Raw genomic sequence first — 19,458 nt, 5'->3', positions numbered from 1 at the left:
ACCACCTCCTGAGGAAGCCTGTTCCACTGAGAAACCACTCTAACTGTCAGGAACTTATTTAGGCGGGATTTCTTTTGAATTAATTTCATCCCATTCGTTTTGGTCTGTCCCTCCGGGGCAAGAGAGAACAACTCCATCCTCTATAGGGCACCCGTTTAAATACTTGAGAATGGTTATCAGATCCCCTCTCAGTTGCCTCCTCTCCAGGCTAAACAGACCAAGCTCCCCCAAACTTTCCTCATACGTCTTGGTCTCCAAACCCCTCACCATCTTTGTTGCCCTCCTCTGGACACGCTCCATTTCTCTACATCCCTCTTCAACTGGGGTGGCAAAACTTAACACAGTACTCCAAGTGAGGCCGAATTTTATCCACACAAAAGCTGATACCTTGAATAAAATGTGGTTTGTCTTAAAAGTGCCACTGGACTCAAAGTAGTTGCTTCTGGAGTCACGATCCTATTTAGGTTCTGCCTAAATACTGCTTTGTTGGGTGCATTAACTAGAAGCCTGTGTGTTTATTTTTAAGTAGAAGGAAGTATTCATTACCAGCGTTCTAAATGTGGTGCCACCTGGTGCAGTGTTTGTAGACAGGGTGGGGCCGGGCGAGTCTGGTTGCCTAGCAAGACTTTGGAATGGCCATTGCAGATTTGATTGGGTGTGCAGGTTTTTTTTTCTCTCGAAATGTTGCTTTGGCAGCAGGTGCTATCACACTCCAAAAATCTCCACTGTGCGATTGAAAGTAAGCTGCAGGAGCCGTAGGGTGGCTGGCACTATCAATTGTAGCCGCCATTTTGTGACTAAAGGTAAAGGTAAAGGTATCCCCTGTGCAAGCACCGGGTCATGTCTGACCCTTGGGGTGACGCCCTCTAGCGTTTTCATGGCAGACTCAATACGGGGTGGTTTGCCAGTGCATTCCCCAGTCATTACCGTTTACCCCCCAGCAAGCTGGGTACTCATTTTATCAACCTCGGAAGGATGGAAGGCTGAGTCAACCTTGAGCCGGCTGCTGGGATCGAACTCCCAGCCTCATGGGCAGAGCTTCCAGACAGCATGTCTGCTGCCTTACCACTCTGCGCCACAAGAGGCTCACATTAATGTGCCTGCAGGCTCAAAAAGATTGAGAACCCCTGGTTTATTATACTGAACATGCGCAATGGCTTCCCTCTTTTAACAAGAACCAGTCTTCATGGTGAAACCGCAGGGCTCATCTGAGAGTAACTTATGATCGTCCACGAACAATTTCTGTTCACCATAGGTGAACAGGCAATTGCGGATTTGCAAGCCTCTGTAAGACCGGTGAATTTTGTCATTTGTCTGGTGCCATTTATTTATCAAAAGGGGGTTTTGCAGGGAAAAAATCAGGGTAAAAGTACTAAAATGAATGAACACCCTACCTACAAAATAGCTCGGAGTTAAGAAAAATTACTTTTGGAAAAGGTTATTCCAAGCAATATTTGAAAATCTACACTGCTGGAAGGTGTTAATTTTTATTTCTGTCTTTGTTGTCAGTTCATCCAACAGACAGCACAAGATTGGAGTTGATAATCCCAGGGGAACAACATTTCTACATGAAAGCAGTCAATGCGGCTGAACGACAAAGGTGGCTGGTAGCATTGGGAAGCTCAAAAGCCTGTTTGGCCGACTCCAAAACAAAGAAAGAAAAAGGTAATGCCTCAAATCTTACACTGTACGGCAGGGGTCCCCAACCTTTTTATCACCGCTGACCGGTCAATGCTTAAGAATTTTACTGAGGCCGGGGGGGGGGGGAAGGGGAGGGGAGGAATTCACCGCTGCCACTTGAGCCCCTGCTCCACTTGCTTTCCCACCGGTGCCCCTGACTTCCCGCCGCCCGCTGGGGGCGCTGCCAGCAGCAGCTGCGCAGTGCAATGCCAAGGGGGAGCCCCAGCTATGGCGGCTGCCGGAGAGCACCAAAGGTGAGCCGGCAGCAGAGTGGCAGGGCAACCCCCAAGGCAGCAGCCAGAGTGGAGGACGAGGAGGAGCCATGGCCCGGTACTGACTGATCCACGGACCGGGACCGATCTCCGGACCGGGGGGTGAGGACCACTGCTGCTTTTTTTGCCTCTCAAAACCCTGTTTTTTAAAACTTTGGGGCATTGAATCATAGAATAATAGTGTTGGAAGGGATTTCCTTGGTCATCTAGTCCAACCCCCTGCACCGTGCTGGACACTCACATCCCATTCGCTCATCCACTGTAACCTGCCACCCCCTTGAACCTTCACAGAATCAGCCTCTCCATCAGATGGCTCTCCAGCCTCTGCTTAAAAATGTCCAAAGATGAAGAACCCACCACCTCCCGAGGAAGCCTGTTCCATTGAGAAACCACTGACAGGAAACTGACAGGAACTTCTTCCAGATGTTTAGACGGAATTTCTTTTGAATTAATTTCATCCCATTTATTCTGGTCTGTCCCTCCAGGGCAGTTGGGTGAAAGTTTTTCTGCGTGTAAATTCTCAAAAAAAATTTTTTTGAGGGTCGGTTGTAAAGAGCAGATCGCCCTGTGTCCTATTACATGTGCTCGTAATTATTGTTTCATTTAATCAAGGTTTATAACCACAGCCATGACTATATTCTCTTAGGATTAAACCCCCCTGTATTCCGTGGGACCTGGTTCTGATTAAGGATATGTGAGGTTGCATCCTTACGTGTGCACAGATTAATCAAAGATCACAACCTGGAGCAGCCTTTTTCGACTTTTTTTACCATCGAGAACCCCCTGAAACATTCTCCAGGCTTCGAGAAACCCCAGAAGTATTGTGATTGTGCAGGATATGGGTGGGAAGCAGAGCTGTAGACACACCTACCGGGAGCCCCTCCCCTTCTCACCCTCTCCAGGCCCATCACTGGCCATTTTGGGAGGGAGCGTGTATGGCGACGTGTCCATATATGATCATATCATCCGGTGATTAACTCCCATCCATTTGGGAAGCCCTTCCCGGACCATCAAGAAACCCCAGGGTTTCATGAAACCCTGGTTGAGAAAGCCTCACCTAGAGGCGAAAGAAGTGAGCAGTGACTGTATGGAAGTTCTACTGCCTGAAGGCTGCTGATCTGGTAACATGCTGCTTGGTAGCAAAGTGCAATTTGTTGCCTGGGCAGGCTCTCTTGAAAGGCAGGTATTCCCACCCTTGAAGTTGCCCCCACATTCAGAGAATAAAACCAGCAGTGTGATTGCATGTCTTAAAAGTGCCGTTCTCGTCAGCTGTATGTACTTGAAGGGACCTAGTATGGGCTAAAGCAGGGGTAGTCAACCTGTGGTCCTCCAGATGCCCATGGACTACAATTCCCACGAGCCCCTGCCAGCAAATGCTGGCAGGGGCTCGTGGGAATTGTAGTCCATGGGCATCTGGAGGACCACAGGTTGACTACCCCTGGGCTAAAGCTTCGAGCCAAATGAATTCACCAAAAATATGTAATTGGCCGATTGCCTGACATTTAGGTAATTCATTAGCAGCTTTTATGGCTACGGTGTTAAAATGGTGGGATGAATCCTATGAAGATGGAATGCAATAGCACTTACAGGTTCAGATGTTTCTCTCCTTTTCCTGTCCTCCAACAATCTCCTAAGATCTCCCAAAAGCTGACGCTGGGGGTTGCAGGTCCTGTGTAGACAAAAAGTCGCATAGTTTTTGAGGGGACTACAGTGAGGAGGGGACACGGGGCAGAATTGTGCTGTCTTCTGCCAGTGGTGTGTCTGTAGGTGCAAGAGTGAAATGGGGCAGGTTCCTGGTGGCTCCCCCTCTTCACTGCAGGGCACGTTGTGTCCCACAATCTTCACAATTATATTGGAGAAGAGAGAGGTGGAGAAAACCGACATCTGTGAGTACCACCTGCTCACCCTTCACTGTATCCAACTTCCACTTTTATATTTGTTCAGGTCATATCTCTGTGCACATGAGCATTCCTGTGTGCAGAGAGGAGTTTGTACTGATTACCAAAGAGTTTAGTCATCGTTCGATATAGTTATCTTTAGGCGTCATAGGTTGACATATAACACATGATATTTCAGAACAGCTCCGCCCCTTAATGCATAAACCCTACGCATTGGGCTATTTAAGAGGCTACAACGATCTACGTAGCCTACCTTGCATGTGTAGGGATCTAGCAAACCAGAGGAAGGGATGGGAATTGACCGATCTCCTGATGCTTATCAGCGTGCAGAAAGTCTACGAATCTTTCCTTTTAAAATAATTAAATGTTAAGATGTGAAGGTGGGATCCGTAGGCCCTGGTTCACGCCGAGTTTTCTGTTTTCCTCCGGTCTTCCAGAAATTAATGAAACCAATGAATCTCTGAAAACCAAAATGTCCGAACTTCGCCTCTACTGTGACCTCTTAATGCAGCAAGTGCACACGATACAAGAATACGTTCACCACGATGAGAGTCACTCGTCACCAAGTATTGAGGTATCATCCGCTTCTTTCTGGAGGGGGCTTTTTATTCGCCTTAAGGTCTGTTCAGCTCGAGCAAGCAAATCAGAAGGTTGTCATTTGTTGGGTTCAACTCTGGGGGGAAAACTTAATGAAAAAATTAATATGTCAGGATTGGAGGTGAATGGACAGATGCATCCCCATTTATAGAGTGGAGAGTGTGGACTGGAAAACTCCCATTTCATTGGGTCTGAGGAAGTGCGCATGCACACGAAAGCTGACATTTCGAATAAAACTTTGCTGGTCTTCAAGGTGCCCCTGGACTCTATTCAAAAAGTCCTAGGGAGAGGGAAAACGTTGTGTCTGACAGTCTTAAAAGTGAATACTGGCTATGCAGAAGGCTTAACTGGATTAAAAGGTGTTGGGTGCAGATCAGGTATTAGAATGTACCAAGGGTTACCGGGGGGCGGGGCGGGGGGGTCATCCAAAATTGCCATATCCCCTTGAAAGTCAGTATTTAATCAGATGTGCAGAATATCTAATAGCACGATAAATAGTCCTGGTGTTAATTCTATAGCTTCAATAAATACATAAAAGCAATTTCTGGTTGGTGGGAGCACCAAGAGTTAGTTACCAATACTTTGAATCCATGAAGCTGCCTTATACGGAGTCAGACTCATCATCTATCAGGGACGGTTTTGTCTGTTCAGACTGGCACTGGCTCTTGAGGGTCTCAGTTAGCACATCAACAACTACCTGAACTTTTTAACTGGAGGAGATGCCTGGTGATGGAACTCAGGACCTTCTCCATGCAGATCAGAGGCTCCATCTCAGAGCTATGACCCTACCATCATAGAATAACATAGTTGGAAGGGATATCATGGGTCATCTAGTCCAACTCCCCGCACTATGCAGGACCCTCACAACCCAATCGCTCATCCACGGTAACCTGCCACCCCCTTGAACTTTCACAGAATCATCTTCTCCGTTAGTGGCTTCTCCAGCCTCTACTTAAAAATTTCCATCTAATTGTGAACAATGTCTTCAGGCTATGGATGCAAAATACCCACCATGGAGCCATGTGAGAAGCATTTTTCTACAAGCTTAGGGAAAGCCCTGGGAAAATATGATTTAAAAAATAATTGTAGGGTTAAAGAACATGAAATATCATAGAAGCAGTTTCTGCTTCTGTAAGAAAATCATGCCAACGAGATATCTCAGAACTACAGTGTGAGATCTCGGCAGCCATTGGGGTTGCTAAGCAACCTCCAACCAACATCGCTGAGAGTTCCAAGCCTACGTTAATGTCAGTACATGAGAAAAGGGGAGAGAAACAAAAACAGATTTTAAAATGGAGAAGGTAGGAGGAAGGGAAGGTAAACCTGGAGGAAGGGAGGAGCAGAAAAGATAAAAAGAAGGAGGAGGAAGCAAAAAAGGTGGGTGAAGTAGGGGGAGGAAGCAGAGAGTGTCATGGGAGAAGTAGGAAAAGGTAGAAAGTTGGAAGTGAATGAAAGGGAAGTGGCCACAGGCAACAGGCAAAGAAGAGCAAGAGGGAAAGAGTAATGGGATAGGAAAGATTTCCCCTTTCCTATGGGATAGGAAAGATTTCCCCTTTCCTTCCCGCTTATAAACAGAATACCTGTTCTGAGTGAGCAGTGATATCAGGGCTCTCTCAGCCTACCCACCCCACAGGGTATCTGTTGTGGGGAGAGGAAAGGGAAGGCGACTGTAGGCCGCTTTAAGCCTCCTTCGGGTAGAGAAAAGTGGCATATATGAACCAACTCTTCTTCTTCTTCTTCTTCTTCGTTTATTTGTCAATTTGGGCCAACACTACCAGCAAAGAGAAACTGCACAAAAAACCCAGTTATTGAAATTGGATGTGTTGGCCAATTAATTTGGGACGCATGCTGCTGTTGCGTCAACAAAAGTATTTTTTACTGATGCCTGCCTGCCTATTCTTATCACTGTTGCCACGTGTATACGTTTATCAATTAAACTAAGAAAGAAATTTGTTGAAAGGAATGTCGGGGGGATTTAAAACTGAAGTTTTATTTGTTTTTTTCTATATTAAATTTTTATGGTTTGGACTTTTATGGTTTTGGTATTTATTGTGTGGATTTATTATACTGAATATTCTTTCTGATGCTTATTGTTGTGATCATTGTCCTTTTATTTTAGTTTCCTTTTTGATGTTCTAATAATGTTAAGGCTTATGGCGACAACATGTAATAAACAAACTGAAATATCCAGTATTTTGAAAATATTTCCTTCATCAGTTGCCAACGGAGGCTTTTTGTGTGTGTGTTTGCAGAATATGAATGAAGCGTCCTCCTTGCTCAGTGCCACCTGCGACACGTTTATCACGACACTGGAAGAATGTGTGAAAATAGCGAATGCCAAGTTTAAGCCTGAGATGTTTCAGTTGCCTCACCCGGATCCCCTGGTCTCTCCCGTGTCTCCTTCTCCCGTACAAATGGTTGGCTCTTTTTAATATTTGTTCTCCTGAGGGCTGGGGAGGGGGGGGGGGAGTGAGAGAGAGAGAATGAATGGAACAATCTGGTCTCCAGCAGAGTTCTAAGTAGGGTTGCCAGCTCTGGGTTGGGAAATATCGGGGGTTGGAGCCTATAGAGAGATTTGGGGAGGGGGAAGGGACTTCAGCGGGATAAAACTATGAAATCCACTTTCCAAAGCAGCCATTTTCACCTGGGGGATTGATCTCTGTCGCCTGCAGATAATTATTATTTATTTAATTTCTGTACCACCTTCCCAGCGGACATCGTCCACTTACAATTTGCATATATAGTTAAAGCCAGGAGTGGTTTAAGGATTTGTGAGGCCTGTCGTAGCAGACGGACAGACTCTCCATTGGGTAGAATGGAGGGATGGGGGCACACCTTCTTTTGGAACCCCTGGATGTGGAGTCCGTGGTACAACCGTTGTGAAATTTTGAGGGGAGTCAGGAAAGAGCCCCCCGGAGCTACCTTGAACATTTGGAGGCTGTAACTGGAACTCTCACCCTCCAGGCCCCGAGAAAGGGGTACACAGTAACACAGTAATTCCCATTAAAGTCAATGGCACCATTGACTTTAATGGGCGCTGAAGCCGAATCGGTCTGGATCAGGCCCCTGATGCACAAGCCTAAATTTCGGCGGGATCAGTCCCCCACAGTGGAATGGAGTGTCACACTTCAAGAGGGGAAAGGGAAGAGGAGTGATCCATGGGGGCGACGGCATTGTGATAGATTTTTGTACCATCTAGCGCACCAACCGTCCCAATTGGTGACAGTTCTTCCAAAGCTAGAGTATATTCAGGGGGCATGTTTCTGGCAGGGAGGGCCCAGTCAATGTTATTGTTGTAATCTGTTGTACTCTCAGGAGATCTTCCGCTACCATTTGGAGGATGGCAGAAGTACCTTTATGTTGACATGCCAGTGGAGCAACATCTATGGATCCAACTCATTATGATTAAACTAGGGGCCAAGCCCATTGCATTCAGGAATACAACAGGCGCTAGATTGGGGGTGGTGGTGGAGTGGAAGAACTCTGCAGATGCCCCCTCTCCCCCCAAGATCTGGAAAGGCTGAAGGCAGCTGTTATGGAACTCACCAGCAGGGGCAGCTTTCATGTGTCAGGGATCTGCAGCCTCCGAGCCTCAGAGAGAAGTGGAAGGAGGAGGGGGTGGTCATGGGTGGGGGACGGAAGGTGATTGGCTGGCTGCTGGACAGACAGACAAGCCGGTTGGAGGAGGAGGCACTCAGGGGCGGAACAGCCACCTTGAGTGGGAGTTAAGCACTGAGTGGCACAAGCCATGAGACACGCTCCTCCTCCTACCAGAAATATTAAGTGGAACCGATATAAAACTGTTTGGAATGGCAAATGTAAATGCAAATGCCAGTTTTGAAGTGGTGCATGCAAGGACTTAGCAGAGTGTTCAAACAAAATTAAAATATCATTATAAATCCTGTGATTTCGGGATGATGGCGGAAGCTGACCTACTAAGAAATAAGTTCTGTTTGATTCAGTGAGGCCTACTTCTGCAAAATGTTCTTAGAACTGCAGTCAAAGTATCATAAATCCTTTCATGACAGTCTGTTTTTTCTAAATTTATATTTGTTTAAAGAAACAAGAATCTTTCATTGAAATAAACAAAATAACCAGGAAAAGAAAATATTCTGATGATTAATTTTTTAATTTTTTCCCCCCTCCTAGATGAAACGATCTGTTAGCCACCCAGGTACTTGTAATTCAGAAAGGTAGGTTTAAAACCAACAGTATTTCTTTTTAATGGCTTATTTTGTTTCTGTTTTGAGGATCTGTGATATTTTTATCTGGGCTTGTTTTCACTTGCAAGCTGCCTTGTGCTGGACTCTAGAGGTGCGGGGTATCGATTCCATAAATAAATAATTCTGCTATTAAATAATATCACCTTTGTCTAGCCAGCTAAATGCCTATTAGATTGCCCTTTCGTGGTATCATATCTGTGTGTTCCAACCAAAATGGTGCTTGCTTCTCTGACCATGTGCAATACCATGAGAGTTTAGTGAATGACAGTGCTGTCCTGAGCAGTGCTGCTCAGGACAGCACAGGGATTCTTCCGCAGTCCATATGGGGGTGTGGGTTGTATAAAAAGTGTTCTCCTCATTTAAGAACTAGAACATGGGCTTTCCCACAATCCGATCCCTCTTTCCTTTTGATGCAAAAAATAACTTGAGACATTCTACCTCACTTGCACACCGGCAGAGGTCTCCCGTGTATTTGTCTCGCTGTGGCCTCTCGAACTCTTGCTGTGCAAAGCGAACTATTTATGTGTATCTGTGGATGCCAAGGGGGCCCTGATTGGTATTCCACTGAGCTCATTACATCCCTAGCTGGCTGCCGGATGGATGTCCCACAAGACCCCTGGCTACTCCCAGTAATGTGAGCCCCCCTCCTTTCCTCATGAATGTGATTATCCAACAGCCCTTCTCTTTAGCTGTTCTCACAATAAACACAGGTGTGCTGCCCAAGAAGAAGAAGAGTTGGTTCTTATATGCTGCTTTTCTCTACTGGAAGGAGTCTCAACGTGGCTTACAATCACCTTCCTGTTCCCTTCCACACAACAGACACCCTGTGAGGGAAGTGAGGCTGAGAGAGCCCTGAGATTACTGAAAAAGAAGAAGAGTTGGTTCTTATATGCTGCTTTTCTCTATCTGAAGGAGTCTCAAAGCGGCTTACATTTGCCTTCCTCTCCCCACAACAGACACCCTGTGAGGGAGGTGAGGCTGAGAAAGCCCTGATATTACTTCTGGTAGAGAAAAGCGGCATATAAGAACCAACTCTTCTTCTTCTTCAGCAATATCAGGGCTCTCTCAGCCTCACCCACCTCGCAGGGTGTCTGTTGTGGGGAGAGGAAAGGGAAGGTGATTGTAAGCCAGTTTGAGACTCCTTCAGGTAGAGAAAAGCAGGGTTTAAAAAACAACTCTTTACCCCTTTATCAAAAATCCACGTTTTGTTGTGCCATCATTCAGGAAACTGCTGTGGGGTGGATTTGGCAGGACAGGACTTTACCATCTCCCATTTCCTGCTACAGCCTGAAATGCCTCCTGCCATGCCATTCCTGGGGAGGACCTCTGGGATCAGCATGAGGAACAAGTTGTAGATCTGTGGAGGAAAGGGGGAGGGGATTGATGAACATTGGCTCCTCTCTTCTGTTATTGGAAACCTTTTGCCCTTTGTGTTTGAGATTCCTGCAGTCCTGTTGCTTTGCTGGTTGGGTGTCCCGTCCTGTTGATTGCATTGATTTGCAGTGTTGTCTCCTGCCTGGAGTCTTCTGCCTGGAGTGAGGAACAGATGAAAATATTTACCCAAACAAGCACTATTTAATAGCGCCGTAAGCCACAGCGGAGAGAGCTGCAGGTTAAAGCAGACTTTCTCTTCCTTTTTACCATTGAGAAGCCCCTGAAACATTCTTCAGGCTTCGAGAAACCCCTGAAGTGGTATCAGCAGGCCACACCCCCGTGACCCGCCCCCAGAAGTCATTCTAATAACCGGGGCCCCTCCCCTTTCCAGCCCCTCCAGCCACATTATTGGTCATTTGCAAGAGAGGGTTGACATAACTATATATGGTCATATTGCCTGATGGTTTAAATCAAAACAAAATTATTTTAAATGAATGAACTCACACCCAATCAGCGAAATCCTTCAAGAAACCTTTGGGTTTCACAATACCCCTGTTGAGAAAGCGCGGGCTAGAGCATTGAACTAAAATCTTGGAGTCCCAGGTTCAAATCTCCGCTCAGCCATGGAGTTCATAGGGTAACCTTCGGTTAGTCACATGTTCTCCGTCTAACCTACCTTGTAGGGTTGTTGTGTGGGCAGAGAACAACTTAAGCTTTTCCAGGTCCCCATTGGGGAGGAACATGCAGTATAGATGAAGTAAATGATAATTAGAATGATAAAATGTGCCGTGCTCTTGACTTTTTAGGGGCAGTCACTCTGTAAAAGACTTAAACTCTTCATCCCACCGATCGTCACACCGGTGCAGAAGGACATTGTCAGATACAGAGTCGTCTACAGATCCTCACTTTGAAGATACAAATAGTAAGTTTGGGGCAAGTGTGTGTTCCTGCTAAGAGCTTTTATGCTTCCCTTGTATTTTCCTCCTCTTTGTTCTAAGACAAGGAGCGTGGCCTCCTGCATTGCACAATGAGCCGGGTGTGGCACTAACACTCCCTTTTGTTTAACACATGCCCTCTTGTTTATTTGAAACTTTTCAAAGCCACCCTTCCACCCAACTCACGGTTCCAGAGGCAGCAAACTGATCGAAAGCATTACAACCAACAAAGCGTATAGGCTTTCATATAAAACCATTGAAAACGGTTACATAATACACACTGATGTGTAGATGCATGAACAGGAAAGAGAGTCATTGAAGAAATGTTAAACCAAGGTTTAAATGACATATAGGCGCATTAAACACAAACAAGCATGAACAGGTGGGAAAGTCAGGGAGGGAAACCCACAGAGAACAGAAAGCTTGCCCTAGACTAGGGGTGGCCTGGCCATGTCTCTCCAGACATCCATGGACTATAATTACCATGAGCCCCTGCCAGTTGATCAAGCTGGGAACCCATGGACATCTGCAGAGCCACAATTTGGCCACACCTGCCCTAGACTCTCACCCCATTGTTGCTCCATAATCTAAATTGATCAGAAGCCAACTGGGAGGTTTTAGTGAGTTCCAGAGGCCTGTTTCAAGAGCCAGTCCAGGCAAAGATGAGTGGTTCAAACCATTGTTCCTGTGGTCTTTAGCCTCTTGTGTCAAGGGGGGGAGAGTAAAGGCTGCAGAGAGTTCTGCAAACAGAAGGCACAGTCCAGCCAAAGAACAACAATGTTGAGTCTTGCTGATCCCCAAGAAAGAGCTTAAGTCGCTCCCACCGAAACCTTGTTGCTGAATTCTGCCCATTGTTCCTAGTCTTCTGTTATTCTTACACGCTTAGTTCTGTTTTGGCTCTTTAGTGTTATTTAGGCCGGTTTTTTGAGTATGTATTACAGAGAGAATTTAAGCCAGAGTTAAAGGCCTGGCTGAGAGTTGAAATAGGTTTATGACTTTTTTTTTCCTTTCCTTTTTTTTTTTAAAGAGAGGAACTCCGATGTTACCAGATAAAAAAGGGGATTCCCAGTCTTGCGTTTATCTGCTGGTCTTAATAGTAAGCGTCAGGGAAGGATCTGCCGCAAGCATCAACAAAAGAGCCTTTAATATTTGCCCACAAATGTTCACCGTTCAAATGACCCTTCCCCAAGCTGTTCCTAACTCATATTTTTCCTAGTCACCCTTCTTTAGGCTAGAATTACATCTGGGCAGACGGTCGGTGACACTCCATGAGTGGGGGACTACGTTCTGGCCTTCCCTGTCAGTACATTTTCTGACAAAATAGGTCCAAAGTAGCTTGGGAGAGGGGGATTCTTCCTTCCAGGCTGCAATTTGCCACAAACATATGTGATTTCTGTGTAAAAAATTGCTGGAACTGCTAGGTTTTCTTTGCAGTAATTGAAAGCACTTTGAGTACGTTCTCCTTCAACATGTGCCGTTCTGCTTACTTAAAATAGAAGCCAACCCACACTTGGTACAGGGAACATTTGGTCTGTCTTGTGCAAACAATGGCTGGGCATGGTGCCAATGGCCAGGGGAAATTGCTAAAGTGTTGGGATAGGATCCGGGACCCCAGGTTCGAATCCCCACTTGGCCATGAGGGTTCCTTGGGTGATCTCGGGCCAGGATTCTCTCCCAGCCTAAGCTACCTTTCAGGGTTGTGGTTCTAAGGGGAAATAAGAGGGGAGAATGATGTCGTGAGCTGCATTGGGGGAGCGCAAGGCGCTATAAATAATGAAATGGAAGGGACGTTAAATGGCTCCAGTATGGACCTCATTGGGCCCATGGAAGCTCGTGTAGTGATTCGTGCCTTTTTCATGCATGCTGAACAACGCACTTTCAATCCACTTTTCAATGAGGCTGGATTTCACTGTGTGAAATCTACAAAATCCCCTTGCATGTACTCGCTAAAATTAAAATGCATTGAAAGTGCATTGGTCAGTGCGTGTGGACGTGTCCTAAGGCAGGGGTAGTCAACCTGTGGTCCTCCAGATGTTCATGGACTACCATTCCCATGAGCCCCTGCCAGCAAATGCTGGCAGGGGCTCATGGGAATTGTAATCCATTAACATCTGGAGGACCACAGGTTGACTACCCCTGTCCTAAGGGACATACCCCGGTCTCCCATTTGACAAACCATTTGAGAGACAGTTTGTTGCAGTGGTAAAGAGCAATCTGGAGAGCCGAGTTTGATTCCCCTCTGCTCCACATGCAGCCAGCTGGGTGATCTTGGGCTCTTCACAGTCCTGATAGTACTGTTCTCACAGCAGTAAGGTCAGAGCCCTCTCCACCCCACCTACCTCAGAGGGTGTCTGATGTGGGGAGGGGAATGGGAGGTGATTGTCAGTTGCTTTGAGACTCCTTTGGGTAGTGAAATTGGGGTATAAAAACCAACTCTTCTTTGTCCCCCAAAGCTTATCCTTACCCATGGTTCCTCTATATATTTGTGAAACAGCCTGCGGTGTGGAACGTGTCCGGCTGTCCAAGTTGGAATAGGGCCAATTAGGGTGCAGCCAGCAATGCTGGCTGCACTCTGATTGGCCCTGCCCCTACAGCTCCCGCCCTCCCTCCCTGGATGCTAGCCACGTTCCTCTCAGACGCGCCAGAGACAGAGAGACACACACAGAGCCCTGCTAGAACAAACACGAGTCCTCATTCCCTCCTATCGCTCCAGCTGCGAGGGAGGCAGAGAGAGACACTGAGAGAGCTGCCCCAAGCTGCTGACAGTGACACAGAGACCCTGCTGTGATGGAGGGAGAGAGAGACAGAGAAAGCTGCCCCAAACTGCAGACTAGCCCTCCTTCTCTCCTACAAACCAGCCCTAATTACCTGCTATGCCTCCTGCTGCAAGGCACGCAGCCAGAGAGAGAGAGAGATCTGCATCTCCTGTTGTCCCCTGGGTCCTAATGCCCATTTCATTCCTGCTTGCAATGGGCTTTCTTGCTAGTACCTGGACTAAAATCTGGTTGGTTTTAAAGATGCCACAGCACTCAAACGTAGTTCTGCTGCTTCAGAATAACAAGGCTGCCCATCTGAATCTATTTTAAGGGGAAATCATGTGTATATTTACTTATTAAGACTTATTAAAATACCAACTGGAACCCAAAACACCTTACACCATCTTTCTCAACTTTTTTACCATTGAGAAACACCTGAAACTTTGTTAAGACTTCAAGAAACCCCAGAAGTGGGGCGATCGTATAGAAGATGGTTGGGAAGCATAGCTGTGTACATGTCATATAGGGTCACCACCCAATAAATGTTTAACAATTTTTAAAAATATATCTACAAAATCAAATAGTTCTCACCCATTTGGCTCACCCATTTCCAGGACTATCAAGAAACCCCAGAGTTTCACCTAACCCTGATTGAGAAAGTCTGCCTTATACTCTCATACTTCTCTCTTCCATGTTCTCCTCGCAATGACCACAGTCTGAGGTAGGTCAGGCAAGAAGAAAGTAAGGTTACCCAGTGAGCTGCCATGAGAGAGTAGGGATATGAACTTGGATCTCTCCAAAATTTATTGGAAGCACAGTGGGCACTTTACAGTTCGTTATTTTTCTATTTGTTGATGTGTAAGGTAAAGCTAAAGGTAAAGGTATCCCCTGTGCAAGCACCGGGTCATGTCTGACCCTTGGGGTGACGCCCTCCAGCGTTTTCATGGCAGACTCAATACGGGGTGGTTTGCCAGGGCCTTCCCCATTGTTGATGTGTACATTTTCCAAATTTTCTTTTTTAAAGCAATGATACCCCTATGCATTTGCAGGCCCGGTGTGAGAAGGATGATAGTGTTTGTTGCGTTATCAAGTTAAAATTGATCTGATGGAGCTCTTTCCAAAGACACCCCCTTGAATCTCTCAATCGCTGTTTTTTTAGGACAGCCCTTCTGTCCCAGAGGTACCCTCAACGGGGATTTGGTGCCTCCAGCCGTTCCCGAGGCAACTTTCGCCGTGTCTAAGAAACAGTCCAGGCTTGAAGAGATCCTCCCCCCAACCTCCTGAGGAAAAAGAAGGATCAACTTTCTAGAAGTCATGCTATGCAAAAGCTGCTGTGATTCTACTATCGTAGGAAGGAGTTAGTTCCCTCTCTGAAGGATTTCTCTGCACTTTATAGAATAATGTAAAAACAAAACAAACCCTAATTTTGAGGTGTATTTTATCTTTGTATAGTTGATTTGCGAGAGTATTTTCCTAAAAAAAAAAAAAGGAAAGAAAAAGACATTTGCTTTTGAAACCGATTCATGGTTCAGCGGAAAAGTCGGTACCCCTGTGCAGTGTAGCTTTTTCTTGTTTACGTGCTGGGATGCTCAAACTACTTCGCAAGTTTGGCAGTGCAAAAAACGCGTACGATTTGGGGTGGGGGAAAAGTCGTGCCATAGATCCAGCTGGTCGCTCGATTCCGAATGAGCTGTGCAGCTGCAGCATCCCTCAGGGGTGCTCCTTCTTGTCCTGCTGTCGGACTCTGTGGCGAAGCCACCGTTCTGCTTTCGTGGCTTGAAAGTGCCCCGTTAATTTCAGTGGCACGCTTGCCTGAGTTAAGGCAGCCCAAAAGTGAAGCATGCTGGTTAGTGTCTTTTCTTTGCTTCTTTTTTTTAAAGCAAGCATGTATAAAGGGCATGGCACACCCAAAATCCTACTGGAACCATTGGGACTTGAGCGTACTTTCTCTAGTCCAACTTAAGCACCTTAAAATCCCATTGGCTTCTCTGAGAAGGATTTAGACGCGCACGTAACTTCCCCTGTCGAAGTCACTGCAGTTATATTGTGGTTTGCTTTAGCCAGGTTGTGCTTAAATTCCACCAGAAATAGAGAGAATTATGTGAAGATTTAGATCAGGAGAAGACGGGGAGAATCTGATGGCTTAATAGTCTGTTCTTTTTAATTATACTATACAGTGACTGATTTTGCACAGGGCACGTAATCTCGGGCAGCCCAGCAGCCTGGATTGTGCACAACGCTGCCACCATCCCAGCCCTAGCCCTGCACAGTGCCCCCGGAAGGCCCGCAGTAAGGGAATGCGGAATCTTCTTTGTTCCCCAAGATGCCGTGGGCGCCAGCAGTAGCTAGGTCAGGCTGCCACCATGCATATTATTTTTTCTACTGACCCACGGTGTCCCTGCAGGGACACTGGACTCCCCTGTCAGCTCCACAGAGTCGCGGAACTGACTGGGGAGTCCCCCCACCCTCACCTTGGTGGGAGAGCAGCATGCCGCTCCCTGCCATGATGCGGTGGGGGCCCCATGCCCCCCGTTGCACCCCCCACTGCCGCCTCCCCCAGTTAGCGTATTGGACTTTCCAGCCCTGCCGTTTTGCGCTTTCCAGACATGCTGGGCTGCTGCCGTGCATAATGGGTGAATATATAACAGTGTTTGATTTGAGGAGTATAATCTTTTTTCTCTTTTCTGTTAAGAATAAAAAGAAAGATTAAAAGGAGAAAAGGAATAATCTGGTGTCACCCTGTAGACGAACACGTTTTTATTCTACTGCAAGTGTTCACAGACCAGAGACCCTGTTGTCAAATGAATCTCACAAAATAGTTTGTGGGCCATGAAAGCTTATGCCAGAATAAAATTGTGCTTAGGGTTGTGCGATTCGGCAGCCGAAGTGGCCTTTCCCACCGGGAACGGCCAGCGCCGCATCACGGGGGGGGGGGAGGGTGGCATGGGCGGTGGCACGCTGGTCGATGCACACACGCAGGCACAGAGCTCTGCGCATGCCTATGTGCGTCGACCGGCGCGCCATTGCCCACGCCTCCCCCCCACACATGGTGCGGCTCTAGCTGCTACCAGCGGGAACGGCCGTGCCCCCCAGACTTTTTCTTTTTGCTGCAACAAACCAACACAGTTTATCCTCTGGGCTTGGATTCTGGGATTTTGGGTTATTGTTTTCCCCCTCCTAATGGGATTTAGGCTTGCCCTCAAGATCCGGTCCTTATTTTTTATCCAGTCAGAATAATGCAAGATGTTCCGTATTTTTCTAAACAGACATATCTGTGTACAAGGTGGTATAACCATACAGGGGGGAAAGATATTTTGACATATTCATTCTGTTTCTTTTTGCACCCAAAAAGGAAGGGAAAAAAAGCCTACCTAACTTCTCATTATTGAACAAAGATGTAAAAATTGTGCGTAATCGTCGTTGAGGTGTGTTGCATCACTAAATATCATGGTAGCACTTTTGTTTTGAAGTAGCTGGGAACAATCTAGCCATTGTTATGCAGCTAAGTCCTCTTGATTTCTTTGGGAGAGTAAAGTCTGTTTTTTCGCTCCACAACTGCTCATGAAGTAACGGGGCATCATATATGCTTAACTCTGGCTGGATTGTTCCCGCCCCTAAAAGGAAAACGATGTCATTTGATGTGTCTTATTACCAAAGTGTTATTTTACTGCTGGTTTCTAAAATACGCTCTTACAGCTGCTGTTGTAATATATCTGAATTTGCAGCGATACCTTTATTTATGACCTATTTATACCAAAGGGGGAGGGAGGGTGGCTTTTATTGTGAGTTCTACATAACTCCAAAATGGCATACACGCCCTGCCATGTTCTCAACTCCCATTAAGCGCAGGCGACGACCACATATATTAAGGGTCCAGTTTGTCAGAAACCTCTCTCGCCCATGCCACTTGGCATGAGCAGAAGTAAACATGCAGCTGATGCGTGCAAAAGAAGTTACTGACGAATTGCACCAAAGATGGTGTTCGTGTTTTGCATTGTAAATTCTTTGGTTTTGTATTCACTTTGGGATAAATTTGGTACGTAATGTCTTGGCCATGGAGCACTTTTTTAAAAAATTAAATAAAAATGTTTTTTTTTTTTAATGAAGTTACTTAAGTGTTCAATAAAATATCGTTTTTACACTCCGACCTGCACTGCTTCTTGTCTTCTATTCAAATCTTTTTTTGGAACGGATAAAATGATTAGGACAAACTGCAAGCCCTCAAACAGCACATCCCCACCCCCTTGATAAAGAAGGCACCAGAATGTCCTTTTAAATTGCTGAAGGCCAGATAAGCCAATGCCTGAGCTCAGGATTCTCTTGAAATCCTTCAGGTCTTCTTTGTTGTTGTTAGGTGCGAAGTTGTGTCTGACCCATCGCGACCCCATGGACAATGATCCTCCAGGCCTTCCTGTCCTCTACCATTCCCCGGAGTCCAATTAAATCTGCACCTACTGCTTCAGTGACTCCATCCAGCCACCTCATTCTCTGTCGTCCCCTTCTTCTTTTGCCCTCGATCGCTCCCAGCATTAGGCTCTTCTCCAGGGAGTCCTTCCTTCTCACGAGGTGGCCAAAGTATTTGAGTTTCATCTTCAGGATCTGGCCTTCTAAGGAGCAGTCTGGGCTGATCTCCTCTAGGACTGACCGGTTTGTTCGCCTTGCAGTCCAAGGGACTTGCAAGAGTCTTCTCCAGCACCAGAGTTCAAAAGCCTCAATTCTTTGACGCTCGGCCTTCCTTATGGTCCGACATTCGCAGCCGTACATTGCAACTTTAAGGGACCCTTAATGGATATGGGAATGGATATTTCAAGAAGGCCTCAGCTCCGCATTGAGAGTCTCCATGCTGGGGGGGTGGGGAGCAATGGAAGTGGCCAGATCCCTAGCTTATGGCTGTCCATTAAGGCAGGAGGAGAAAGGCCACAGAAACCCTCTGGAGCTTCTACAGACCCCCAGGGGGCCAGGAACCTCAGATTTGGGAATCCCTGATCTAACATATTGGCTTGCCATCCGCTAAATCAGTGGTTCTCATCCTTCCTAATGCCACGACCCGTTAATACAGAACCTGATGTGGTGGTGACCCCCAACCATAGAATTATGCAAATGTTCTTTCACAGAAATTAAACCGAAACTGACCAATGGCGTGAAGATCCATTGTGCATGATTGTATGTACATTGGTTTTTTCCCGGGGTTTCTCAGTTCAGTTCTGCTTCTTGTCCCACCATGCTGATCTCGCTCTTTTCCACTGCTCCAGACAGACGAACACTCTATCTCAATCTAGCCCGCAAGGTGCCCCCACCCCGGCCAAGCAGCTTGCCCTGTCGTGACCCCTGTGAAAGGGTCATTTGACCCCCAAAGTGGTCCCGATCCCCAGGTTAAGAACCAGTGCACTAAATCTTACAAGTAAATTATGTCAGGGCCCTGGGAAGCAGAATGGGAGCTGCATAGGTGTACGAAGAGGAGAAGTAATAACAGTCAACATGGAGTAGGTCAGCATGGAGTCAGCCTCTCACACGCAAATCTATTTTGCAGCTTGACTATTGCCAGAGTATTTGAGATTGAAATCCTTTTCTCAATCACCACCTTGGTTCTGAAATCTGCTCCACTTTTCATGTCAGATTGAAATGGTCCAAAGTGCTTGTTCTCCCCAATAATGTCTTCTAAAATAAAGGGAGCTGCAATCAAGTCCCCTCCTTTTGGTCTTAGCATCCTTATCCATTGTTGT

General features: G+C 46.5%; 1 protein-coding gene across 2 annotated transcripts in view; it reads left to right on the top strand.

The window, feature by feature from the left end:
- PLEKHA3 (pleckstrin homology domain containing A3) overlaps window positions 1-17,882 on the top strand; it is a 33,319-nt gene extending 15,437 nt beyond the window's left edge. For both annotated transcript variants that reach the window (XM_077319585.1, XM_077319587.1), the window contains 6 exons: window positions 1,510-1,665; window positions 4,288-4,424; window positions 6,700-6,864; window positions 8,597-8,640; window positions 10,851-10,966; window positions 14,895-17,882. In XM_077319585.1, the coding sequence (XP_077175700.1) occupies window positions 1,510-1,665; window positions 4,288-4,424; window positions 6,700-6,864; window positions 8,597-8,640; window positions 10,851-10,966; window positions 14,895-15,019 (743 nt within the window). In that variant the 3' untranslated portion in view covers window positions 15,020-17,882. The remainder of the gene's footprint in view (window positions 1-1,509; window positions 1,666-4,287; window positions 4,425-6,699; window positions 6,865-8,596; window positions 8,641-10,850; window positions 10,967-14,894) is intronic.
- The last annotated feature ends 1,576 nt before the right edge of the window (window positions 17,883-19,458 follow it).

Source organism: Paroedura picta, chromosome 2 (genome assembly GCF_049243985.1).
Source record: "Paroedura picta isolate Pp20150507F chromosome 2, Ppicta_v3.0, whole genome shotgun sequence".
Classification (NCBI taxonomy): Eukaryota; Metazoa; Chordata; class Lepidosauria; order Squamata; family Gekkonidae; genus Paroedura; species Paroedura picta.
Note: the sequence above shows the minus strand (reverse complement) of the source record. Positions and strands in the feature narration are given on the sequence as shown.